Below are 20,100 nucleotides of genomic sequence, written 5' to 3' on the forward strand. Positions count from 1 at the left end.
TGTAATACAGACCGTGGCTGACATCATTGTATTGGAACCAGAGTCACGATTAACTGATCAGTGGTGACATCTATTTGAAGACGACTTCTCGGATGCCATACATTCTTATATACATACTTCGCAAGCCATGGTACGGTGTATGGCAGATATACGGTTTACCACATAAGTCATTCCGTTTCCTGTTCCACTCGCAAATGGAATGAGGGAGAAGTATCTTTATCTTCATAGTATTATCTTAAGCATTGTTCAGTTACATCGAAAGATATGTGAAAGGAAGTAATATGTCGTTCCCCACGTAAAGTTGTTTGAAGAATACGAAAAAAATGTGCGAACAGGTTTTGAAAGTTAGAATTTATATTTATGCCCATATTTAAAGCTAAATGAATGATGAAGATTTTGAGACAGTTGAGTATCAATACAGAGGCCTAATTCACTACAAGAGTTTTCAGTTTAACCATTGTTTCCGAATACAGGGTCTACGACAAGATAGTTTACACTTTTTCAACTTTAATAACTATCAAAAGTAACAGAAACTATGGTTTTTTAGGTTACGTAGATTGTCGCGATATTATTGATGATTTTTACTGTTAATTTTCCATAGTCAACCTTCGACAGCAATACAGCGTCTTCAAGCTGCGGAACAGATCGACACCCATGTGTTATGCTTGCCACTGGAATGGATTCACAGGTAGTCGTAGTCGCCTCATCATGTCATCAAGCGCACGTGGCTTTGTGGCGTAGACGGTGTCCAGAGTTCCCCACAGAAAGTAGTCTAAAGGCACTAGATCATGAGATGTGTGTGGGAACACGACACTTCGTTGTCGAGCTGTCTACCTCCAAAAAAATGTTTCATACAGGAATTGCCGCATGTCACGATGGCAGTGTGACGGTGCTCCGTCCTGATGAAAATAAGGTCTTCAAATCGATGCAGTTGGTGAACAGCTGGTGCAATGCTTTCATGGAACATGGTAACGTATTTTAGACGTATCACTGTGCTTCAAAAAAGAATGGCCCTACAAGTCATCTGCCAGACATACCACATCATACTGTTAAGCCAGAAAGCTCGTTCTTCCGTAACATGGGGATGATCTCTTGCCCAGTACATACAATTACGGCAATTGACGATTCCATCCAGCTTAACCGTCGCCTCATCAGACCAAATAATGACACCAGTGAACTATTCTTTATCGCAAATCTATTCACAAAATTCGAAGGCACCTATCCGGATCGTCCTCATTCATCGCGTGAAGCTACCTGGGAATGTACGGGTTCTACTTTGCTTGCTTTAACATGCGGTAAAAGCTTGTTTTACTTATGCCTGATCCACGCGCAGCTTACCGTAGGCCTACGGACTTCTTTGGGGATCCCGTGAAAGCGTGTACCACTGCGTCCACCGCTCCTCTTTCGTCTGCAACTTCAAATTACTTTCCTTCAAATTACGCACACGTCCTTCACTTTCAAATTTGACGCATAATTTCGTTACTGTCATACGTAACGGTGGTGCAGTACTAAACTCTGCCAGCCATGATCTCTGCACTTCTTTCATGTTTTCACATCTCCAATAACACTTTAAAATCCAGAGAGCACCAAATAATCACAGTTGGATCGGGTTATCATTGATACCTCATTAGTTATTAAAGTTCAAGCAGCATAAATGTAATTTGAACCCATATTGATCATTAATCGACAGTTACTGTTTCAAAAATATGAAAAGGTTTTCAAATATTGCTACGAGTCACAAGATTTATTGACTACTAAATTATTTATTTAGAGACATGTATGTAAGTGATAAGCCATCATCAGGCTACAATGGCACCATAGAAACATTAAAACATAAATGTTTACAGATATTAAAGTTGCTTTATATAACTGCTGTGATTATCACGTGGAGAAAGAGAGGAATAGGGAAGCTCCAGACACAGTACCCCTAGAATTTGATGTTAAATTAAAATGACAACTTAGATATTCTGAAACGCTTACTCTCTCAAAAGTAAGTTTCGTAAGGGATATTTCTAAAGTTCTTTAAAAATAAATACGGGCGTAAGACAAGGAGATGACTTATCTCTAATCGTCTTCAGTTTCAAATTAAAAATAGTAAGAAATTGGAATGGAAAATTAAAAGAATATCATGTACCACCAATAAAACTGCGAAGAAACAAACAATGTATTAAGATAAACTGCCTAGCATTTGCAGACGATTTTCCTATACTATCAGAAAATCTAGCAGATACAGATATTCAAGTCGATTTCTTAGAATAGGCAGTCAGTAGAACAAGTTTAAGAATTACTACAGACAAATCATTAACAAAAAAAGCTTAGAATTTTTTTACAGTCGATTAAATAGAAAACATCGAAAAGTTAAAAGCGTCTAGGAGAGATAATTCAAGAAAATGGATTAGAAAAAAATTGCCATAAACGATAAGATACACAAAAAAAACATATAGAATGACAAAAAATATTTATAATAATAAGTACATATCAAAAAATGCAAAAGTAATTTATTACAACACAGTAATGAAACCAGAATTCTTCTATACCAGTGACAGCCAAGCACTGAATTACACTCCTGGAAATTGAAATAAGAACACCCTGAATTCATTGTCCCAGGAAGGGGAAACTTTATTGACACATTCCTGGGGTCAGATACATCACATGATCACACTGACAGAACCACAGGCACATAGACACAGGCAACAGAGCATGCACAATGTCGGCACTAGTACAGTGTATATCCACCTTTCGCAGCAATGCAGGCTGCTATTCTCCTATGGAGACGATCGTAGTAGAGATGCTGGATGTAGTCCTGTGGAACGGCTTGCCATGCCATTTCCACCTGGCGCCTCAGTTGGACCAGCGTTCGTGCTGGACGTGCAGACCGCGTGAGACGACGCTTCATCCAGTCCCAAACATGCTCAATGGGGGACAGATCCGGAGATCTTGCTGGCCAGGATAGTTGACTTACACCTTCTAGAGCACGTTGGGTGGCACGGGATACATGCGGACGTGCATTGTCCTGTTGGAACAGCAAGTTACCTTGCCGGTCTAGGAATGGTAGAAAGATGGGTTCAATGACGGTTTGGATGTATCGTGCACTATTCAGTGTCCCCTCGACGATCACCAGTGGTGTACGGCCAGTGTAGGAGATCGCTCCCCACACCATGATGCCGGGTGTTGGCCCTGTGTGCCTCGGTCGTACGCAGTCCTGATTGTGGCGCTCACCTGCACGGCGCCAAACACGTATACGACCATCATTGGCACCAAGGCAGAAGCGACTCTCATCGCTGAAGACGACACGTCTCCATTCGTCCCTCCATTCACGCCTGTCGCGACACCACTGGAGGCGGGCTGCACGATGTTGGGGCGTGAGCGGAAGACGGCCTAACGGTGTGCGGGACCGTAGCCCAGCTTCATGGAGACGGTTGCGAATGGTCCTCGCCGATACCCCAGGAGCAACAGTGTCCCTAATTTGCTGGGAAGTGGCGGTGCGGTCCCCTACGGCACTGCGTAGGATTCTACGGTCTTGGCGTGCATCCGTGCGTCGCTGCGGTCCGGTCCCAGGTCGACGGGCACGTGCACCTTCCGCCGACCACTGGCGACAACATCGATGTACTGTGGAGACCTCACGCCCCACGTGTTGAGCAATTCGGCGGTACGTCCACCCGGCCTCCCGCATGCCCACTATACGCCCTCGCTCAAAGTCCGTCAACTGCACATACGGTTCACGTCCACGCTGTCGCGGCATGCTACCAGTGTTAAAGACTGCGATGGAGCTCCGTATGCCACGGCAAACTGGCTGACACTGACGGCGGCGGTGCACAAATGCTGCGCAGCTAGCGCCATTCGACGGCCAACACCGCGGTTCCTGGTGTGTCCGCTGTGCCGTGCGTGTGATCATTGCTTGTACAGCCCTCTCGCAGTGTCCGGAGCAAGTATGGTGGGTCTGACACACCGGTGTCAATGTGTTCTTTTTTCCATTTCCAGGAGTGTATAAGTTAGAGCAACTTGAAATATTACAGAGAACAATTATGAGGAAAATCTTAGATACAATATTAATCAAAGCAGTCTTGAAATATATGAAAATATAGGTAAAAACAACAGAAACAACAAGGAAAAGAAATTTGGGGGGGGGGTTACATACAGGGCGAAAATATGGTGACAAAACAGTTATTCAAATATCTCTGTGAGAAGATATTTACAAGTTGGATCCGAGAAGTCGAGAAGTTACAAAATATTCAGAAATACACAACGTGAAGGCAGGAGATGCAGCAGAAAGAATTACGTTCAGAACTAAAGTGCTACAGTTAGAACACTTCAGAGACAAAAGCAGAAAGAAAATAGGTGTGAAGTGGTCTGAAGAAAGAAAAGAAAGACTTCGTGGAAAAAAAGAAAAGGAAAGAGAAGAGCGAATGGGTGGGGAGGGAAGGAAAATAATAAAAATATAATAGTAGTAATAACAATAATAATAATAATTATATTTATTATTATTAGGCTGGGCGCTCAGTATGGTAATAATGTTGCAGGCTCTATCGGTTTGCACGGCCCTAAGTACACAGCCCCCACCCCCCACCCCCACCCCTCGTCACCGTCACCCGACCACCGACCACTATCTCTTCTTGACCGGAAGTCCGCGCACGCAGCAGAAAAGCTCCGGACTTCCCTTACTACTTCCTAGCTTTGCATAAACCGAGTAGCACTTTGAGCAAAGACCAATAATCAAGTTTACTGTGATAAGTAATTACGAACACATCAGTCGAATTTCGTGAGTGAATGCGCAGCGGAACCTGTTACATAGTGGATATTACAAAAATTTACATAACGAACCGTAACTTTGTCTAGTCCCTTTACGGAACGCTTTAAAGGAGGAACTTTGAATGCAGTCTGTTAGAGCGTCTCGAGGAAGCAGATAAAGAAATTACGTACATTAATGAGTAGTGTTATTAGTTTGATCGTAAGAAGCATGCTTAAAAGGCGACACTATAACGCTTGTTAGTATTGTTAGTAACTTCCACGAGAAATATTTTATATATGAATATTAATGTACACGTAACTCAGCAACGTGTTATTTAATTATTAGACAATTGAAACTTTGACAGAACTGCATCAACTTTGAATTACTAAACAAAGAGAGCGCTGATCTTCCAGCACCTACGGCCTGGCATTAAAACCAGTAGAAGTCGCTGATTAATTCCTTGGTCAGAAGTTATCCTCGTGCATCGAAGCATAATGGCAGTACACAAGAGCAGGCTTTCATTTTTTGTGACGATTGTGCGTTTTTCAGAAGAATTTCTGTGGTCCGTTTTTCCATTTATTGCGTGAAGAACCACCGGTGGTTTCATTAAGGCAGGCAGACTTTTAAGGCAGCTGGTCGCACTTTTCTCCGTAGGTTTGTCTTTCGGACATTATGTCTATTGCCTGCAGTAATTGCTACTACGCAGGCAGGAATGCGTAATCGACATGCCTGAGAACTTACGGAGAAAGAGGTGAGTCAGAAAGGGATCAATTCGTCGTGCCAGATTAACGACAGTTGTCTGCTACCATGGTCAGTCTGGACGTGATTTTTAGGCAGTTTCGGCAAACGACGGTTTGATAGCCTATTTAACCCGCAGAAATACAATATTGAATCAACGAAATGACGAAAACACGCAGGCCAAACTTGACAGATACCGTTCACTACTGTCCCTTCTGTCTTTTGTTTAGGCCACAGGAGCAGTACCTGTACTAGAATTAAGATGACAAAATACAAGAATTAAAATGACTAAATGCAGAAAGGCCGAATACTCATCATATGTGGAACCAAGAAGAGACGTGTTTCGCAGCAAATGGTTCAAATGGCTCTAAGCACTATGGGAACATCGGAGGTCATCAGTCTCCTAGACTTAGAACTACATAAACCTAACCAACCTAAGGACATGACACACATCCATGCCCGAAGCAGGATTCGAACCTGCGACCGTAGCAGCAGCGCGGTTCCGGACTGAAGCGCCTACAACCGTTCGGCCACAGCGGCCGGCTGTTTCGCAGCAGCAAAGATGAAAAAGTTCTTATAGACTTTCAGGTATACACTTCAGAGCCCATGTTCGCGGGACAATTTTTTGTTTTGGTCCATAGTACCACCTCTCAAAATATGGAAAAAAGAGCTTGCAATAGAAGACATTTGTTTCACAGTATCGAAGACGAACAATGTTCATAGCTCTTAGAACCCGTGCTTATTAGAATTTTTTGCCTCGAAGGACAGTTCCCGTTATATCCCTGAATATCGATCATTCCTCCTGGGACACACTCTATAGTACATTAACATTAGTTGGGCTATAACATATGACTCACGCATCGCAAATATATTCTAAGCTCTGGCATATATTCTATGCTTGGAACTATTTTTTCTTCGTTTATTTAAGCTCTATCTTCTGTCTTTCATTGTGATTAAGTTAGATACTGTTTTTCTTGATTTGCGGGAACCGTTGTGCCCTAGTCTCCCGATAACGCGCGGAAGAGTGAGAACGTTTGTGACGTAAAGACACGTGTCCACCGAGGAATGAGGGGCACTTGGTGGTCGGCGACTGCGACCGTCAGCTGTAGCAGGCGGATCCTCAGGAGGGCGCCGGCAGATTTACGGGCATTCTTTTACGAGCGGCGCCGGCTTGATCTCGCGTGTTACGGCCCGCTGATGTCGCTGCCTTCCTTCCCGGGGCCAGGGCAGCTTCGCGCAATTAAAGACCGCCGTAAAGCGAATGGCGCCGCTTCAACTTTTATTCCCGTTCTTTGTGCCCTTTGCGGCGGAATAGCCGGCGCCAGCGGAAAATGTTCTGCGCCGCCGCATAGGCGGTCACGGAGGCGGCGCAAGGGCGGCCTCATAGCCCGAAGCCGCTCGCGGGAGGACACTTGCCTCTACGCAAACACAGACGACACCACGGTAGCACTTTGCATCACCGCCTCTAGTCTTGTTAATGGTCTCATTTCGGCAAAGCAGAATAAATGTAAGTTTCTTCAGTTATGCCAGTCATTGATAATTGGATCCTGCAAAATAACCTAATTACCGGGATGTTAACTGCTAAGTTTAACCTGGTCTTCTAAATGTCTCACACGCTGTTCTTAGTGTGTGTTTCGCCCACCAAGGGACGTAGGCGTGCAGCTCTGTGAATTTCCGAAGAAATTCTGGTCGTATGTAAAGTACACAAGCGGCAAGACGCAGTCAATACCTTCGCTACGCAGTGCCGATGGTACTGTTACCGACGACTGTGCCGCTAAAGCGGAGTTATTGAACGCAGTTTTCCGAAATTCCTTCACCAGGGAAGACGAATGGAATATTGCAGAATTTGAAACACGAACAGTTGCTAGCATGAGTTTCTGAGAAGTAGATACCTTAGAGGTTGCGAAGCAACTCAAATCGCTTGATACGGGCAAGTCTTCAGGTCCAGATTGTATACCGATTAGGTTCCTTTCAGATTACGCTGATACAATAGCTCCCTACTTAGCAATCATATATAACCGCTGGCTCACCGATAGATCTGTATCTACAGATTGGAAAATTGCGCAGGTCGCACCAGTGTTTAAGAAAGGTAGTAGGAGTAATCCATCGAACTACAGACCTATATCATTGACGTCGGTTTGCAATAGGGTTTTGGAGCATATATTGTATTCAAGCATTATGAATCACCTCGAAGGGAACGATCTATTGATACGTAATCAGCATGGTTTCAGAAAACATCGTTCTTGTGCAACGCAGCTAGCTCTTTATTCGCACGAAGTAATGGCCGCTATCGACAGGGGATCTCAAGTGGATTCCGTATTTCTAGATTTCCAGAAAGCTTTTGACACCGTTCCTCACAAGCGACTTCTAATCAAGCTGCGGGCCTATGGGGTATCGTCTCAGTTGTGCGACTGGATTTGTGATATCCTGTCAGTAAGATCGCAGTTCGTAGTAATAGACGGCAAATCATCGAGTAAAACTGAAGTGATATCAGGTGTTCCCCAGGGAAGCGTCGTGGGACCTCTGCTGTTCCTGATCTATATAAATGACCTGGGTGACAATCTGAGCAGTTCTCTTAGGTTGTTCGCAGATGATGCTGTAATTTATCGTCTAGTAAGGTCATCCGAAGACCAGTATCAGTTGCAAAGCGATTTAGAAAAGATTGCTGTATGGTGTGGCAGGTGGCAGTTGACGCTAAATAACGAAAAGTGTGAGGTGATCCACATGAGTTCCAAAAGAAATCCGTTGGAATTCGATTACTCGATAAATAGTACGATTCTCAAGGCTGCCAATTCAACTAAGTACCTGGGTGTTAAAATTACGAACAACTTCAGTTGGAAAGACCACATAGATAATATTGTGGGGAAGGCGAGCCAAAGGTTGCGTTTCATTGGCAGGACACTTACAAGATGCAACAGGTCAACTAAAGAGACAGCTTACACTACACTCGTTCGTCCTCTGTTAGAATATTGCTCTGTTAGAATATCCTTACCAGGTGAGATTGACGGAGGACATCGAAAGGGTGCAAAAAAGGGCAGCTCGTTTTGTATTATCACGTAATAGGGGAGAGAGTGTGGCACATATGATACGCGAGTTGGGATGGAAGTCATTAAAGCAAAGACGTTTTTCGTCACGGCGAGATCTATTTACGAAATTTCAGTCACCAACTTTCTCTTCCGAATGCGAAAATATCTTGTTGAGCCTAACCTACATAGGTAGGAATGATCATCAAAATAAAATAAGAGAAATCAGAGCTCGAACAGAAAGGTTTAGGTGTTCGTTTTCCCCGCGCGCCGTTCGGGAGTGGAATGGTAGAGAGATGGTATGATTGTGGTTCGATGAACCCTCTGCCAAGCACTTAGATGTGAATTGCAGAGTAATCATATAGATGTAGATGTACGGCTGTCGTCATCTTGAAGAGGGCATGATCCGCAGCATAGTCATCGTGAAGACATGGAAGGAAGGTTGACACTCTAGTCATCGAGAATACTGAAATGTAAGTCGTCGTTCATATGAGGTGTGGCTGTTAAATAACGGAACTACTGCTATAAAACGTTTTATTTCAAAAAATACATACTTAGTTATTGTCACTCTTAATAAGCTCCCCTCCTCTGTCCCTACAATGCTCCATGCGAATTTTCCATTGATGGAAACATCGGTGGAAGTCTTCCTCTGTGAGCTCCTTGGTGACGCGCACTGCTTTTTCTTTCACTGCTTCAACGGACTAAAATGTAGTTACTTTTAATGCTGATTCGACCTCGAGGAATAGAAAAAAGTCACACGGTGCTAAGTGAGACGAATATGGTGGATGGTCTAACATTGGAATGCTATACTTCGCTAGAAAACAGACCGTCCATTATGAGTCGGTACGTTGTCTTGATACAGAATCCATTACTTGTTTTTCCATAAGTGGAATCTCTTTTTTTTTCTTTTCTTATTTTCTGCCGGAGTTGAACAATAGCCACAGGGTAGGAATTTTGGTTAATAATTTGGCCTTCAGGAACCCAACGAGGATACACAATTCCATGAAAATTGAAAAAATAGATCAGCATCGCTTTGAGTCTTGATTGGCTCATTCGAGATTTTTTTTCTCTCTCGGTGAAGTTGGTTCCTTCCTCTGCATGGATTATCGCTTTTTTTCTCGATCATAAGCGAAAAACCAAGATCCGTCACATATTGTCACTCTTTCCAAGAAATTAGGATCATTGTCAGTGGTATTCGAAGTGTGAGTACAAACATTTTCACAAGCTTCTTTTTGTTCGATCGTGAGAATTTTCGGGACCAGTTTTGCACACATTTTTCTCATGTTAAACTGGTTACGTAAAATTTGCCTTGCTCATTCTTTGTCAGTTCCCTCTGTTTCAGCAATCGATCGAATAGTCAACCGACGGACAGTTCGAGTTGGATTAAATACTTTTTCCATAATTTCGCGCACTTTCGATAGTGAAGGGCGTCCCGGACGTGAGTCATCTTCGACTTTTCCTCGGCCATCTCGGAAACGCTTGAACCCATCAAAAACTCGCGTAGTGATAAACAGTCTTCGCCATCACTTCTTTTTAGTAAAAGATAGGCTTCAGTAGCAGTTTTTCCAAGTTTCATGTGAAATTTCACGACAGTTCTTTGCTCTTCTGTTACACATCATTTTTCCAGCGAAACAAAATAACGGCTTTTACACAAACGAAGGCCACTTCCACACTGATTTCTCTATAGACATCAGAGATGCCGAATTCTTCTGAGAAAGCTTCACGCTTCACAGGTATTGACTGCTCCTCTTTGGCGTATCCATACTTACTCTGTGACAGCATCAGTCCCATTATTTTATAGCCACATTTCTTATTCAGTGTAACGTGAATGAGCAGGCCTAAGTCTTGGTACGAGGTAAGAGGTACGTGGTTCACGCCCGATAACCACCAGCAGCCTGAACGACACCCTCAACACACTTCGGTTTAAACGCCTAATTGGTCCGTCAGTGCACGAAGGCGAAAAGGAGAAAAATCGCTACCCGTCTCATCACAGAACGCGCTTCCAGTCAGCTACTGTCCAGCTTCTGTATTGTTTGCCCCATTGAAGATGTGCAGCTTCATATGCCGCTGTGACCAAAGTCCTTTTGTGAGGTACGCGATTCTAAATGTCCATTGCATGCAATTCTCTTCACAACGCTCGCTCGGAAACTAATTGAGACTGCCTTGGTTCATAGACAGCAACAATTTCTGTCGGGTGTGAAACCAGCTGTCTCTGATGAGGCGTCACATAGTCTCCGGTTCCTGGCGGTTAGGATGTCTTGTGTGATCACTGGTCTTGCGCCGCGTTACACGGCTGCAAGTGGCACACCATTCCTTGTAGACACGATGGACACTGCGCGTTGACACACAAACAAGCCAGACAACGTCAGTCACGGTGTGGTCATGGGCAAGTCCAAACAGGAGAGTCATTTCTGTCATTCTGTCACGTCTACACGTCTACCCACCTTTCTGCGCTGGCACGTACACTCGTAGGACAAAAAGAAAAAGCACCACGAAGGAATTTTTCGATTGGGACGGTAATCAGTAGATGTGATGTACAAGTACAGACAAACCAATGATTACAATTTCGGAAGAATGGATGAGTTATTCGAGAGAAAGAGCTTCAAAAATTGAGAAAGTTATTAACGCGTTGGTCCACTTCTGGCCCATATGCGAGCAACTATCCGCCTTGGCATTGGTACAGATTCTGGGTTCCTCCTGAGGGGTATCGTGCTAAATTCTGTTCAATTGACGCGGTAGCACAAGCTTGTTGGAGTGCTCTGCCTATAATGTCCCAAACATTCTCAAATGTTCAATTGTCCGTGGTACCAAACTGCTGAGGTCACCGGTCCCTATACTTACACACTACTTAAATTAACTTTAACTTATATTAAGAACCACACACGCACACCCATGCCCGAGGGACGACTCGAACCTCCGACGGGAAGGGCTGCGCAATCCGTGACATGGCGCCTCAGGCCGCGCGGGCACTCCGCGCGGCGACATTCTCATTTGGAGAGAGATCCGGCTACTTTGCTGGGCAAGTTAGGGTTGAGCAAACACGAAGACTAGCAGTAGTAATTCTCGCCATGTGCGTTGCGGGCATCATCTTGGTGAAATGTAAGCCCAGGATGGCTTGCCTAGAATGGCAGCAAAGTAGCAAAATGGGACGTAGATTATCGTCGACGTACCGCTGTGCCGAAGGTGACAACCAAAGGAGTCCTGCTATGACTTGAAATTGCACTCACACCCTCACTGGTGGCTGTCGGGCCGCATAGCGGGCGACAGTCAGGTTGATAGCCCACCGCTGTCCAGGACATCTCCAGATACGCCTTCGTTGATCACAGGGGCTCAGTTCGAAGCGGGATCATAACTGAAGACAACTATACTCCAGACAATGAGATTCCAGGTTTATGTGCCCGACGCCGCGGCGATCGGGTTTCCTGGTGTACAGTGGTAAATGGTGGTCGGCGCAGGGGGCGCCGTATACTCAACCCCGTTTCTGTGAGCCGCCTATTAGGAGTAATGGTCCTTGTGGTCACTAAAGCACAGCTTACACGTCGCATCGATGATAACGATGAATCCGGGGATCTGAGTGCCTCTCCGACGATTGCTCGGTCATCGCGTTCTGTCGTCTCTCTAGGTCGACCGCTTGACCCATTCCTGTCAACATCGTCCAATAGTGACATCACTCCTGTTCAAACGTCGAGTGATTCTCTGGTTACCCGAACCGGCTTCCTTAAGCCCAACTACACGTCCTCTCTCAAATGCCGACATCTGCGTGAATTGTTCACCCGCCTGCCTGCGAGGCATAGCTACTGTACAAGTGGGTTCACGTAATGTGATTCGCAAAGACTTCATGCCATGTCATCGACAGGTCCCCTGTTTACTATCGTTACCACATGGCTAGAACATATATATATATGGCGTGTGACGAGGGCCTCCTGTCGGGTAGACCGCCCGCCTGGTCCAAGTATTTCGATTTGACGCCACTTCGGCGACTTGATCGTCGATGGGGATGAAATGATGATGATTAGGACAACACAACACCCAGTCCCTGAGCGGAGAAAATCTCCGACCCAGCCGGGAATCGAACCCGGGCCCTTAGGATTGACGGTCTGTAGCGCTCACCACTCAGCTACCAGAGGCGGACGCTATAAGACTTCACTGTATAGTATTTACTGCCAGTAACTTGTGTCACAGGTCGTCCAAAGTAAGTTGTAGGATATCTGATCATTTGTATGTGATAGAGAGAGCTTTCCTGCAGTTATTCAGCCTGTCGCTACCTCTCTTTGGTTTCCAAAGAGTATGCAAGCTACACGCCGCTCCCCTTCTTTGCAAGAGAGTTGCGAACAGTGCACCAAAGTGTAACGGTGGTGTTGACCCCGTTGCAGACTGCAGACGTGCAAGAGACTCGAAGTGACGTCAGGTCTATAGGTGGGTAATATACCATTTAATCTGAGTATCATACAAGAGTCTTCTTGCATTTGCAGGATTACCAATTTCGACACTTCCCATAAAGACAATGCTTGGCCTATAGCAGCCCCAGTATGGTGATCAAAACACAGGCAGTTTCTCCGGTCTTTGTGATCGGATGGTACATCGAAGGCCAACGTCTGGCAACTCCAGCATTAAATTCTAATGTCTCACAAGCCGTCGCGGTTCTCGAGTATTTTGAATAATTCTTAGCAGTTTTCGCTGGTCTCTACCTTGAAGCTGGCGTGATACTTCGCTTATCTGTCCACCCTTTCCTTTCATACGTGACACAGTGGATTCAGAAATGTAGAGCAACTGGGAAGGATTCGTTCGTTCGTAAGCTGTAGAAAGGCGAAGCCCAACACTTCGACTGTTCTCTGCCATTTGAACTGTGCTACCTTTCGCAGCCTAAGTACCTTCACCTATCCTCTGCTTCTTTCTTACTTCATTATTATTAAAAGTCAACTATCCTGATGCCTTTACTTTGGTGGTCGTGATTTGTGCTGAGACACATACGTGTAGCTTTCGGATACAAGCTGGAACTGATGCTACCATTTTTCTTTTCCTTACGATGAAAATTCCGAACTCGCATTTCTCCGAGTCGCAGGCTTCAGTACAAGCGAGGTAGCGACCGTGGCTATCGAGGCGCATTCGGTTACTTTCTATTGAGGAGTAATTCATTTGTGAAAGAACTTCCGTGTCTAGCTAATCATGGCGAACTAAATGCAATTATACAATCAGTGAAAGGCATTGTGGACAGTATACAGTTTTTAGACGTAAAGCAGCACTGTTGTCTGTCTTCCAAAAGTGTTTTTCAAATAGGCGGACTGTAACTATACTTCTCGTTTTGTTTCTTTGTCGTTTTGCGTCAAGCTCATTCTCTGATGAATGAAGTCTTTGTTAAATGTCTGGTTGTAGATATGACAACAGCATATCATTTAATTAGACGAATTGAAAGCTCATGACTGCAGCAATATCTCTACTTACAGTCACTTCGTAAAATTTCGTGCTGCGATGAAGAAAACTATTATCTCTGACCTTTGCTACGCAAGTGTTGTTACTGTAAGATAAGAAATAAGTTTTATTAAATACAGAGTTAACTGTCTTGAAGAGTGATGCTGCAGTTAAAAATGGGTCAAATGGCTCTGAGCACTATGGGACTTAACGTCTGTGATCATCAGTCCCCTAGAACTTAGAACTACTTAAACCTAACTAACCGAAGGACATCACACACATCCATGCCCGAGACAGGATTCGAACCTGCGACCGTAGCGGTCACGCGGTTCCAGACTGAAGATGCTGCAGTTAATGTGAAATTTAGAAGAACGATTTTCAGTTCAATAGTCTGTTACGTGTCAATATAGAACAGTTCCTCTGTTCCTTGGAATTATAATTATTCTTTGTATTATGGTGTCGACGTGACTTCTGCTGTTCGAAGAACCACGCCGACATGCAGGTGTTACAAAAACATTCCAAGGTAATTAATTTTAGATGACTGTTTACAGATATTATACATCATTTGCGTTTCTCGTAACATACTGACGTTAGTGACTGTACACATGACTGTTCCCGACGGCTAAGGAAAATACGTAACTTCACTCGTTAACAGACTATATTGTTCAAGTCAGTTAAACAACCAACAATGATAGCTAAGTTTCTCTTGGTAGACTATGTGTTGCCAGATTCTAAGTTTATAGACCTGTCGAGACCAAAGGGGAAACAAATGAGCGCAGTCAGTCTGAAGCGAAGTATCTCGTAAAAAATCATTGGTAACTTGGTGCTATCAGTTAATTGTTGGTAAATGAAAGTATCCATTGTGCTGTTTCTCGTATTAAAACTTATATTCGTATTATTTTTGTAGAGCGCGTCCCCTAATGTAACTATAGTACTTGGTTCGCTTTCAAAGTATTATCCGTTCATAAGTGTTTTACGGCTGAATTCCACTATTAATCTTTGCCCAGATGGTAATTTCCAAAAACGTTTGCCTATCGAAGCGGCGGGCTCCAAACGGTAGATTTCGAACGTGAGATTCTAAATCGATCACGCCACTGTGTCCTCTGCGACGCTACACTACAAGCAAAGAGCATGATCGATATTTGCAGTTCAAGTGTTGCTACTGTGTGCGGAACTCAACTGTTCTTATTTTCCTGAACGTAAATCGTGAAATAGCAAGGAATATATAATTACTGCGGTGACTCATGCAGTAAATGTTATAGAACTGTCTATTTGTACATGGACATGAATTCGCTGGTCATGAATAGAGGAGATAAAGAATTAATGTTGACCAACTTCCGAACAATCATATAAATTCATTTCTGTGAATAACCTGAAAAGCACAACATGAAATAGTCGATTCGTCTGTGCATATGAATTCTCTTTGTCATGAATATATCAGACAAAGGACCAGTGTCTATCAGCCTCCGGACGATCGGCTGACTTAACTTTTGCGAACAGCGTGGAAAGCAACATTAAATAGTTCACTCAAATTGAAGCTTCATTTTCAACTAAGGACTAAATTTTTTCTTCCTCTTACAGCATTAGGACCCTTAGCGCAAATCGTAAAAACGTAACTTCCGTACACAGAAATAAACTGTTGAAATGCTCAGTCGTTTTTGAAAATTGCAAACTCTTGAAGGAATGGGCCAATATTTGTGAAGACACATACATGGTGTGTAGAGTCGTATACTAGCAATATGTGATTAAAACGGAGAGAAAAGTAAAGTATATGCAGGAACAGCAGCCACGACGTGTCTACAATGAATGGTGTTCTTCACGCAGCCACGTAGCAAGGCGTAAGAACAGTGGTCGTGGGAAAATCCTGGCCGACAGACAACAGAAGCGAGTATCACGTGTCATGTTAATAGCAGTCATTTAAAGATCGACGAGAATTGCCGCTATCAGTGAATGCAGGTCAATATCAATCAGCTTTGTAGCGAACGTTGCAGAGGGAAATGGATGCCATGGGCACTTGGAATCTGGTACTTCGCGAAGGCTATTGGTCACAGCGGTACATAAATCTGCACGTGTTCAGTTGGCAAAACAACACAGAAACTGGACAATATGGCACTGGAGGTGCATGGTCTGGTCTGTCGAGTCATGATTTGGCCTCTTATCAAATGACGTAAGTAACTGAGTGCGACAGCCTGTTGAAGCATTCGATTCTGTGTCTGAAGGACGTTTTTGGGGGGAAAATTATCGTATGATGACTTCGACCCACTCATTCCGGCTACCGTGAACCGGGTTTTTTATTTCAACATTCTCGGGTAACAAGCGTGGTCCTTTCTTCTCCGTCTTCGTAATTAGTGTCCTGTGGACACTTCCGTCTTCAAAGATGAAAAAAGCAGCGTTATCGGAGCTGCACGCATACGTTCCTAGTTTGACTCGACCAGCCCGCCAAGTCACACGATCTTAATACAATAGAAAATATCTGGGGCTATTTGGAACAGCTGATGAAACGTAGCTTACATGATACAAACATCAATGAATAGCTTGAGGTATATATGGCATACCTGAAAAACGTTGTGGGCCCTCCCCATTGCCGAACTGTGGCCAGTGTCAGGTCTAGCGGTGGTGTTACGCGGTGTTATTGTGATATCTTCTGGGGGGTGACTAAATTGTTTGTACGCCATGTTTGCTTTACCGTTAGCATGAAGGGTTATAGGACCGCCCACACACCTATCAACAGAAGTCTTATCGTAATACACTGATTTAGAAATAAAGTGCATTATGAAGAAATTCTGATCGATAGTAATAATTGCATAGGCGAATCATCGTGTATTTTCTGTGTTGATAGGGTGGTTCTGTGTTGTAGGATGGAAGATTCGATGCGGAGCATGCTGCAGTACAAGGCACGCAGCGAGCAGCTGAAGCAGGAGAAGACGAGCCTCACCGTGGCGTACGAGGTAAGCGTCGTCCTCGCACTGCGTTGTTTGCTTGTTCGAAGGTTTGCCCTAACTTTGCAGACGCGCACAGTGTGTATCAACATGGTAAGTTCACCCCAGGAACTAATCAAGGGCGTACTCAGCGAGGGCACGGAATGGCATATGCCTCCCCCCCCCCCCCCCCAAACATTTTCTTACAAAAAAGGTTATGATCGCGAACCGACCTTAGATCCTACCCCGACTCACAGACGGACGTATGAGTTCAACATGCGTCTGAAGAAAACAAAACATGTAAAGGGTATTGACTTCCGTAGTAGCAAGTGTATTCAGCGCCATTTGTCACGAAATCTCGAAATCAAAAATGATCAAATGCGTGTGAAATCTTATGGGACTTAACTGCTAAGGTCATCAGTCCCAAAGCTTACACACTACTTAACCTAAAGTATCCTAAGGACAAACACACACACCCATTCCCGAGGAAGGACTCGAACCTTCCATGACTGCAGCGCCTAAGATCGCTCGGCTAATCCCGCGCGGCATCTCGAAATCATTTCTCGTTAACTCTACTTTCCTTCCAACAGAAAATGTCCGATGACGCTCGCCTGAAAGATTCCAGCAGCATGTTACGTTCAGTACACCATGTTTTCGTGTTAACCAGTTGTGACCAAAGTTACAAAAAATGTGGATATAAAAATAATTGACAGGAAAATAATACGTACTAATGTCATATAAGCTACTCTCTCGGCTACGTAAATTGTAGATAGTAGATACGTGCTGTAAAGTGGTGACATTAGTATGTCTGGTGACTGTCAAATACAGTTCTGAGTTTTATTTTGTAAGACACTGCGCTTCGTTTACTCCCAGTCTTCCCACTTCCACGAAAGATAATGAGCTGGTCCCCATCATAGCTCGGATCCATGTACGCCCTTGGGAATGTTTGCTTACACACAGAGAGTAGTGTGCGAGTCTGCTCTGTAGTCGGAGTACCGAATGACGCGATGCAGTGGTTAAGATGCTGGACGTGGCTTATTGAGAAGATGGGTTCAAATTCCTCTGTGGAAATCCAGCGTTAAGTCTTAACGTAGTTCTCCCAATTAATGCTACTGGCGAATCGTGGTCACCCGTTGTTCGATATCCGCGTCATTGCAGGAGAAGAGACCTGGTTCCACCAATACCATCGGGAGACCAGTCGCCATTCAGTGCCATAGTGTTCATTGTCTTCCCCGCCCTTCAAAAAGCGATCTGACGAAACTCAAGACGGTGTTGATCTCCTTTTTCGATAGCATATGCTCGATCCGTCGTGTATTTCTACCCAACGGAGGCGGAGAAGACGATGAACACCTTTCCATTGACTGTCGCTTGGTCTCCTGCCGTTGGTAGTATCTGGTCTCATCTCCTGCAATGATACGGATACCTAACAAAGCTTGACCACAGTGCTCCTAGCGATTCCACAACAGGCGTACGATGGCAGTTCCCATCAGCTTTACAACCGATGTCAGAAGCGTGTTGTAGCTAATGGCGATTACTTTTAAGGTCAGTAAGGATATTTTGTTTGTAACTCTTGTTTCCTTTATTTTATGATACTATTCACCGACTTTCCAGACGCACCTTCTAGAAGTATGCGAAATAAAGAACCTAAATCACAGACTATTGCCGAAATCACAAACAGACGAGGACCAAATTTGCTGTAAGGTCGGAACACCGTCACCGATTTATAAAAAAAAAAAAAAAAAAAAAAAAAAAAAAAAAAAAAAAAAAAAAAAAAAAAAAAACCAAGAAGGTTCAAATGGCTCTGAGCACGATGGGACTTTACACTTGAGGTCGTCAGCCCCTAGAACTTAGAACTACTTAAACCTAACTAACCTGAGGATATCACACATATCCATGCCCGAGGCAGGATTCGAACCTGCGACCGTAGCGGTTGTGCGGTTTCAGACTGAAGCGCCTAGAACCGCTCGGCCACACCGACCGGCCACTGACAAAAATTTGCGTTGTATTAACGATCTTGTTTGAAGTTACGTCCTTTAAATAAAGTCTGTATCCCCTGTCTTTTGCGTTGTGTTAAGGTACCGCTGCATTGCCTCTGCGACATGGCTATCGACGCCGTTGGCGGCGCAGTGTTTCTGTGTACAAGTCTTTGAAAGCAATAGGCACTGACTTGGCTGGACAATTCAGTAAGGAGCAGCTTATTGGTGGCTCAAATGTGTTTCGTGGACTAAGAATGCAGTCCACGTGTGATGTTTCTGCTGTGTTTGGAGGCAGTACATGGCTAACCTTGGCTGTTGCATGGGGGAATCATGCTGACTACGATGGCATGAAGCTTTCCCTGATGCGAACATCTTGGCTTGGAAGTAATGGAGTATAGCCGAGAGTAGAGATCTACTGGCTAAGATTTCCCTCGTAGTAAATGGTTTCTCATCAACTCTCACCTCTCAATTACATGTGTCTTCATGAGCGCTGCTCGGGCTACGTATCTGGAATGCCTTTCTGCATTTCTCGAGTGAGGCGAGGTCGTTATTGAAAGGGCCCACCCGAGGTGTTGTTGAGCCAGCTAATATCCGTGCTGTAGAACTGCCATTAGTTGCTGTTCCGGAACAGCGTCTCTCTGGGCAATGAGATTATCCAATCAGCGTCGGTTATTAAGCCCTCACAGTGCACTTCTCCCACAGCTTCCGACGGGAGGGTGGGAGTCCCTTCGTGTTAGCCTGAAGGGGGCGAAGCAACCTCGCCCGGTCGTCCGGTTTGCAGTTTTTGATGATGGAGGGAATGCGATACGGTACTACATACTGCTTTCGTTTTAATTCTGATGAAGGCCGAAGCCGATAAAATTGTATAAGGTGCTTAAACGAAATTGCTATAGAGACTGAACATTGGTTAAAGAGGTAATAAGATCGTTGAACTTCACATGGACTATTTATTCTGCATTGTCATCGGGATAGCGCTTTTAGAGCAGTACACGTCAAAACTATGTCTTCGTCAGTTCTTCAGAGAAGTTCGGCTCGCAGCCATTCCTTAGGAGCGCTGATACTGATGATTATTACAAACGACATCGTATTATATTTTTCATTGTTGCCAGAGGAATTCAGATCATCATAATTTGCATACAGTTCGCATCTCAGTACCTTCACTAATTATTTTTGTACTACATGCTTATCTACATTATGCTGGAAACTGTGTGTAGCACCGATAAAGGATAGCAAATCAGTGCTTAGTTGAATGGCACTTTTTCTGCAACATTCGAGCAATATCAGACACTGACTTTATGATACCTGAA

At 44.3% G+C, this 20,100-nt stretch overlaps 1 protein-coding gene across 1 annotated transcript in view; it reads left to right on the plus strand.

Moving 5' to 3' along the window:
* The window catches only part of LOC126088246 (uncharacterized), a 206,978-nt gene that overhangs the window by 93,418 nt on the left and 93,460 nt on the right, over positions 1-20,100 (plus strand). The window contains exon 3 of the mRNA XM_049906379.1: positions 16,757-16,847. Within this exon, the coding sequence (XP_049762336.1) occupies positions 16,757-16,847 (91 nt within the window). The remainder of the gene's footprint in view (positions 1-16,756; positions 16,848-20,100) is intronic.

This window comes from Schistocerca cancellata, chromosome 1, assembly GCF_023864275.1.
Source record: "Schistocerca cancellata isolate TAMUIC-IGC-003103 chromosome 1, iqSchCanc2.1, whole genome shotgun sequence".
Lineage (NCBI taxonomy): Eukaryota > Metazoa > Arthropoda > Insecta > Orthoptera > Acrididae > Schistocerca > Schistocerca cancellata.